Below are 7725 nucleotides of genomic sequence, written 5' to 3' on the forward strand. Positions count from 1 at the left end.
GCTTGCACCCCCATTTTGCTACACAAGCACTCTCTTGTCATGCGCAGCCCTCTATCTCCGCATGACGGCCTCTACGGCACTTGGCAACACTCCAAATCCTAGTGCTATTTCTTTTTGTGCCCTAGCTCACTTTTTAAGCTCGCCCACAAGTCTCTCAGTTTCGTGTGACCACAACCTTGGCCTAACAAAGCTAGCTTGAAGGTTATATTGTCTTGCAACTGCTAAGCAAAGTTCACTTTGAACTAAGAAAGGAATGTTGGCAATTTTACCCTAAGATAATGAAGCATATTGAATGTTCAATTTTAGGCTGCAAGAATGTGGAGAAGGAGATTCTAAAGGGCACACAGCACATGAATTTTGTGAGCAAGTACAAATTCTAAGAGGTGCCCCAATACTATGGACATATGTACAAGGTAGGGAAAAACCCTTAACTTATTTGGGTATCTGGACACTGACATTGTCTGCTAAGCTAACCCAAGAGCCATCCAAAAGCTGGGGAAAAAAAAAATTCCTCAAGAAGGATGTTACATGTGATACAAGTGTATCAAGAAATGAAAACAAAGCCTCCCTTGAGCTTTCACATAAAACTTGACTAGGAATTTTGACATGGGCCAAATAATAAACCACCAAAACTGCGGCCACAATTACATTTTTTGTGTTTAGAAAGCCGAAATTTACAACAAAGTTGGCAAAATTGTGGGAAAGATGCTTGTACATGATAAGTCATTGTTACAACCACTCACTTGTGAGGAGCTGCCTTTTCTTTGATCAAAGATAACTTCCTACTTTGGAACATTTGTCAGTTAAGTTGTTTAAATAAATCCGCAAATCATTTTTGTTTTTGTTTTCGGAGTCGGGTAGGGCTAGCCTGGCCGCTCCCCTCATACACCAAAAAAAGTATACAAGAACGACCAGGACTATGCACCCAGAAACCGAAGGCTCCGCTAATCATTCTAATTCTAATTGCACAAGCTGTCAATTTCCTCCTCCCCAACTCTCTCCTCAACCACACTTCAAGACCTCAAGAATAAGCTTGCACAACACATGCCTTGCCATCTCTATTTAAGCCAAAGAAGAAATCAATGTGAAGCAACAGGGAATGCGTAACATGCTTGAAAGTTGCCCTACAAATGTAAGGTATAGAATCATACTTGAGAGTTCTAAGATATTGCCTTGTTGAAATAAATACGAGGGAGCTGCTAGTGATGAATGGAGAAAAGGTTGGATCGCATGCAGATGCGAACAGCTCAGCGAAGTCGACCACAGTGCTAGAGGAGCTCAATGAGAAAATGTAGAGAAGACTTGGAATTGAACTCGTGATATTACACATCAGATGGCAATTTGAGCATTCAAATCTTGGACGACCGTTTTCCTGGTCTAGATTCTGGCATAGGGGAAGCATAGTAAAGACTATGTTGCCTGACATATTGCTGGATATGTGGAGAAAGCAAAATCAATCTCAGATATTATTGATGTAAAAACACCTCGACTAAAATGCAGGTTACTTATATGTCGTTCTTAATGGAGGCAGGTCTGTTCTGGCAATCTGTGGCCACAAACACTTATGGATTTCCTGATGAGGCTTCAAATGCAATTCTCGCTTGAGCATAATGCTTAGTATCATGTCCACAGCAATGAAGTGCAATAAAGACTCTGCACAACAGCTATAACAAAAGCCTTGAAAGCGCAAAAACTCCTTTCTTGGCCGAAGGAATGATATCTGCATGACAGCAAGTGGTATGTGCAGCCTGGATATGTCATTTTCTGCCACTGCTTTACTCAGCCATTTCCCTAACGATTGCTCTTCTTGGATCGGTAAGTAAATGTTTATAAGCCTGAAAAGGACAGCAAGTCACCACGAGGTTTCATGCCTTTGGAAGCCAAGAAAATCTTCAGAAGATCCTCTTATCAAATTTCTTGTAAAACACCATTTCCGGCTGTATTGAGTTAAAGTATGGGTCAGATTACACAAGCAAAAGTGTTACAGAGTTAGTATCCTATCATTATTATGGGCAAAAATTGATCTCTTGAATATGTATCGGTCCACTCTGCACCTACTAATTGCCTTGGAAAATAATCCCTGTGCCATCTCAAGGGTCCACACCTCACCAAAAAGAATCCCTTAAATTAAGTTGTCGATTTCACCAAAAACGCCACCATTGTACAGAAAGAATGCTGCCCAGAATATATTTTTAAAACCTTCCCTCCCCACCCCTGTAGTATCCCCTCTCTTGCCCCCTCCAGCTTGTTGGTCTCTCATGACTTCCATCATTCGATCTTGTCCAAACATCTGGGCCACCCGCCTGTTGAGAGTATTTATCTGCTGTGCCCAGTTCTGAGACTGCACTTTGCCAATCTCGCCTCTCTGAAGGTTCAAACCCCCGGCTAGCTTTATGCCCACTCCATGAACCCATTCTCTCAGGTGCCATAGTGTTTTCTCTAAAATTTGCAACCTGTCCAGATCCAGCCCATGATCCATATTCAGAAAGCAAGTATGTTTGATCAGATGCATCAAAAGTTCTTCTAGGCTCAAGCCTCTCTGTAAAATCATAATTGATGCCAGTATCACTTCGACCAGATCGCGATCCAGGTCTACTACTTGGGCGAGAGCCAGGTCGCCCAAATGTTTCAGACCTTCTTCCAAGGTCACTGCGTCCTGCTTGAGGGCCTGCCATTCCAACAAACTTTTGAGAGAATCGAACTTTGTCATCAAGTGTCAGAGTGAGTTCCTGCAGCTGCCTCTCTTTGATGCGCAAATCTTCCAAAATTAAATGCAACCTAGTATCTTGTCTGACAGAAGGATCAGGTGCATATCCATTAGTTTTCTGAGAACAGGCTTCTTCTTTCTGCTTGCTAAGTTCAGTAAGAACTCTTATTTCTTCCCTCAAAGCTATCTCCTCCTGCGTCTCTAGCCTGCACAAATGCCAATGCTCAAACAAAAGTTGTCGGGCATGACACTTAGCCTCTCTAAATTTTAGACAAGGTCAGATCCAACATTCCAAGAGATAGACATATAAATGGATACATCATATTTCTAGCATGATAAATATAGTGAATTATAAACAAACAAACAATTTCCTTCACCATTCACCAAAATATATTCTGTGGTAACCCAATCTCTACCAAAATCAAACCCATTCAATTGATGGATGAGAATTTTGCAAAAAAAAGTGTGTACCAATTCACCATGATGTCACATCTTTTGGCCAGATGGCAATGGGCAATCACGAACATCCTGTAGTTACAATTGTGAAGGTGTCGATTATATGCTGGCATTACTAAAGTATCTATATAATATGTTCCCACATACATTTTATTCTTATTGACAACTTTCCAGCCTTTTTTGTGCCTATTGAACTGATCATTCATAACTTTTCTATTTCTTACCAGCAATCTAGCAACTGTCGCCATGTAACTGTTTAGGAGGGATGATCAATAACCACTTCATGGTGCCCAATTCCCCAAATAACCTACCTAACAGCTAATGTAACAGAGGCTTGGATCACATTTCCAGTTATCCAATTCAGGCACGAAGGAGAAGAGCACTTTCCAAAGGCGCACCAGAACACCTTACAACAGGTCATCTGAAGCCTCGAAAGCCCCAGCAATTCATGAATTACATTGTACTACCTTTGCAACCTCTGAGGTCTCTAAAAAGTATGTGAATTCAACTAATGGAGCAGATTTGCTGAATGCGTTGAGAACTGGACACAAATGCTCGATGCAGGCTGCTTTTCCACAAGCTCAGGGTTAACCCAACTGAAAAGACTGCATTTCACCTCTCACCGTTACCCATTAATATCTCTCCTGCTGTTAGGTGCCAGAGAGTACCTTGGTTATATAAGTTGAAGTCAAATCAAACTGAAAATTAACGGCTTAAGATCGACAGTCAACTGTCTGCAATGCATGACAACATACCACATAAATTACGTGAAGACAATGAGACAACTTTGTGCACACTCTCCTTCCTTGCAGATACAAATTCCTCTCTGTAAACCCATCTCCACAACATTAAAACACACCTTTCAACAGCACGATGCTCAAGGTCAAAATCCATCTTGCGCCAGTCTTTGCCTCTCTCCTGCAGAAGAACTTCTCTGGGTTTTGCATTGCCAAAAGGGTTCACTTTGGGTCTAGGCTTGACAGCAAGTTCTCCAGATGTTTCCGGTGTAATGGGTCTGCTGGAGAGATTGCTGGATGGCCTTCCTAGATCTTTGGTACCAATTTGATTCTGATCGTCTGGGTCCCTATTGGCAAGAACCTCTTCTCGGGGTCTTGCAGACCCAAATGGGTTGGACTTTGGCTTGGGACGAGGGGGAGGTAGAGAGCTTGTTGCATCAGGTGAAGAGCTGGGGAGCTGAGTTTGTGGTGTAGAGACAACAGGATTTCTCCGCAAATCCTCTGCTGCTCGTTGATGCAGCTGCACTGTTTTTGCCCGATCAGCAGGAGGCCTAGGTTCCCCGTCGCGCAAACCCATTGACATGGTTTTAGTCGACAGCCAATTGGTTGCCTCATCAGCACAAGATTGGGCATGGGTGACTTCAGTCCCTGGTGGAGAAACTGTTTTCTTAGATGTGGTCCAATTGTCTGCCTCATTCACACAAAAGAGTTGCCTGCTGTCGTCGTTTCTCCTAGCAGGCCGAGACTCAGCCGGGCCGAGGGGTAAGGACCTTTTTGCTAACCCCCAATTGTCAACTCCATCTGCACGAGAAGGGAGAGGTTCTGAATGCCCCAGACGTTGAACTCTCTTCTCACCTTCAGGTAAGGACTTCCTGTCACCACCAGAAGCTCCTGCCCGTGAAAGAATAACCTTTTTTGATGAGCTCCAATCACTGCTACCATCAGCTCGCGATGGTTCATTTTGCACCCTGTCATGCAAGAGCCCAGACACCATTCTGTCATTCCCAAGGCGTCCGTATTCGGGCTCATCACCAAATCGATCTGGAACCCCTCTGTAGTTTCCACCTCCTCTGTGATTTTGAAAAGCTCCACCCAGCCCAATGTAGTGATCTTGTTCACCAGATCTATCTCGCGGCCCTGTAGGAAGCATCACCATTGCCTGTGGCGGAACAAATCCTGGGGAAGCTGTATTGTCACGCACTCTGGTTCCATGAGAAACCGACCTGCCAGTTGTGAATTCAGATATTGAAAAGGTCTGTTTTTTGCTTCTTGTCTTCCCAGGAAGAGAGTTGGCACGTGTTGAAGAAGCGTCATCGATGGGAGCAAAAGCAGCTGCCGCAGCAGCTTCTGCTGCTAAACGGGCGTTCTCCTCTTCTTCAGCACGCTCGGCCTCAGCCGCCCAGTCTCCAATGGCCCACGGTTTAGACATGACAAGCTCGTCGAGCTCGGCTGCAAAACTACGAAAAGCTGAGATCAATCTCTCTCTCTCTCTCTCTCTCTCTCTCTCCAACGCTTGAACAACGCGGAGGAGACCCTTCAACTACGCGCGGCTATGGTGACCTCGAACTCTTCAGAATTTCAAATATGTGTAGGCGACGCTACTGTAGTTAACTCATTTGATCCATGAACTGTATTTCATATACCTGTGGCGTCCGCATCATGAGAAAGAGGGTGCAGAGCTCTCACACGGTGCCACGATCTTACTATTAACTAGCTTGCAAGTTGCCCGTCCATTTCACCATTCGCTGCACTCCACTGCAAGCCTCCACTGTCCATTCCAAATGTTTTTTGGTCTGCCCATCTGAAGCCAACTTGTAGAAGAGATATAAATTTTACCATCACTTCTATCACTTGTATCTACTAACACAATATGGCGGAGGGAGTGACCCTTTACACGTGTCACGTTCTACAAGATGAAGGCTATAAGTCAAAAGTGGGAGAGCGAAAAAGAGAGAGAGAGCTCAGAGGGGGGACGAAGGAGAGAGAGAGGCCGTCAAAGCGTCGACGGTACTCGTGATGTATGAAGTGAAGGCTCATTCGAAGAAGTGTAAAGTAGGGAACCACTTGTATTGGTGTTAGACCTCAATCGTGCATCGAAAGCAAGCGACCTGAGGGTGGATGTTGCGAGTGTCCCCGTTTCAAGTGAGGGCTCCCAAGGTCATAGCGTCCGTTGAGCAACCACGCTGGTGGGGACAGGTATGCCAGCATTAAATAGCCAGCCATTGAAGTGTATCCTACCATGTGTATCATGAGTGGTACATAGAGCACTCTAAATATGGTTGGGTGGTGAACCTGAGCTACTTACCTCCTCCCCCCTTCTTCATGGTAGAGCCGAGGGCACTGTAATGACGGTGTTACAATGCTACAGTGGCAACAATGATATTAAAATCCAACTTGGTTCACAATTTATAATGGAACCAACAAAAGATAAGTTGCTTTTCTTTGCTTTGTGCTAGCACAAGGCATTTGGTGTACTTAGAGAGAGTTGACTATTGAATGCGGTTGAGTGTGTGGTATTCATATCTACAATCTTTGAGGAACTATTGAATGCAATAAAGTGTGATATATTCATGTCTACACTCTTGGACGGAAAGGGAGTTAACTAATGGATCAAAAGAGAGCAAGAGCTAGACTTTCATCTTGCAACAAGATTACAAATAGTGATTTGGCGGTGCTTTCTCGCTATCAACCCAAACACACCCACCCTTGATTTGCTTTCAGATAATAAGCTACAATAGAATTTCCTTGAGAACGTAACGATGATGTATGTGCAGGGACTCTAGAGGGGGCATGGACGTACTTGGCAACACCTATGCTGACGGTTTGATGCAATGCTAACGCTCTTATCAATGCCGCAAGATTGAAAATACCCATTGAATGATGTCCTTATAATTGTCCATCTCTTGAAGGCTCCCTTATGGTGTGGAAAGGGGGGCAAACAAGGGGCAATTGTGAGGGCAAGTTGTAGTGGTAGAGGCAGTTAATTAAGGCCACACCTTGCTTGGCTAGGAAGTGCTTAAGCTTCTTTAGCCTTGTAAGTCATCGATGCATTTCCTCTCTCAATTTCTCTTGTCAATGTGCAACTCCTTGGGGGCCCCAAGGTTATACGTAGCATGAAAGGCTTCCATAATAATGCAAGGTCGATTGTTGTAAAGAAGGGAGACCCGCAACAAGGTGTTGCCATAGACTTGCCTCAAAGGCCCTAGAGGGCCCTCGTGAGGACAAAAAGTCTCTATCTCCAAAAAGCCGAAGAGAGACAATTAACATGGTTATGCAGAGTACTGTGCTATAGCAGGAGCCAAAGACAAGGACATTGCAATGTATTGGAAGGGTGGTTGGTGATTCATGGCAAATTAAAGGGTAACAAATATGAGTCAACTACGAAGATCAGTCACGCATTAGCAAATAAGCATGTGGAGGCAATGCACACCACATATATATAGTGACTATATATATGGTTGAAGTGGGCAATAGGAGGTTGGTGTGTTGGCCACAGACTCCATCAAAGAGACTAAGAGGCGGGCTACTTAGTTAGCCAAGAAACTAGGAGACTACAAAGTGATGTGGCTCACGATTGCTAAAGACAATCGCAGGCAAGACTGCCAATAGTGTAATGGAAAGGAATACTTTTATATTTTTTATTTGTATAGACTTGATTTTATTGAGGATTGATATGGTTATTATGAACACATGTTATGGTATTGTTGTTTAGGTGTAGGATGCATTGGTGATGGCTTCAAGTATTAGATGGCGAGGCATTCACAATTATTATTAGAGCAATTATATGTCTATTGTAACTAGAGTCTCTAAACAATTCCTATTTCT

General features: G+C 43.8%; 1 protein-coding gene across 1 annotated transcript; it reads right to left on the reverse strand.

Annotated features, from left to right (window-relative positions):
• Window positions 1–641: 641 nt before the first annotated feature.
• LOC147452934 (eukaryotic translation initiation factor 4B2-like) lies at window positions 642–5603 on the reverse strand. The gene is made up of 3 exons (XM_086518485.1): window positions 4023–5603; window positions 2200–2913; window positions 642–1835 (listed from the first exon to the last, which is right to left on the reverse strand). The coding sequence occupies exons 1-3, from the start codon at window positions 5327–5329 to the stop codon at window positions 1502–1504; spliced, it is 2355 nt and encodes a 784-aa protein (XP_086374611.1). The 5' UTR covers window positions 5330–5603; the 3' UTR covers window positions 642–1501.
• Between the last annotated feature and the right edge of the window lie 2122 nt (window positions 5604–7725).

This window comes from Adiantum capillus-veneris, chromosome 8 (genome assembly GCF_014529385.1).
Source record: "Adiantum capillus-veneris isolate H3 chromosome 8, ASM1452938v2, whole genome shotgun sequence".
In the NCBI taxonomy this organism is placed as follows: Eukaryota; Viridiplantae; Streptophyta; class Polypodiopsida; order Polypodiales; family Pteridaceae; genus Adiantum; species Adiantum capillus-veneris.

Excerpts from the sequence above, each read along its gene's own strand:
- LOC147452934 (XM_086518485.1), bottom strand. The coding sequence starts at position 5,329 with ATGTCTAAACCGTGGGCCATTGGAGACTGGGCGGCTGAGGCCGAGCGT. Across the intron at positions 2,914-4,022 it reads GAGCATCGTGCTGTTGAAAG|GCTAGAGACGCAGGAGGAGA; the intron begins GTGTGTTTTAAT and ends GCATTTGTGCAG. Across the intron at positions 1,836-2,199 it reads TACAGGGGTGGGGAGGGAAG|GCTTATAAACATTTACTTAC; the intron begins GTTTTAAAAATA and ends TGTCCTTTTCAG.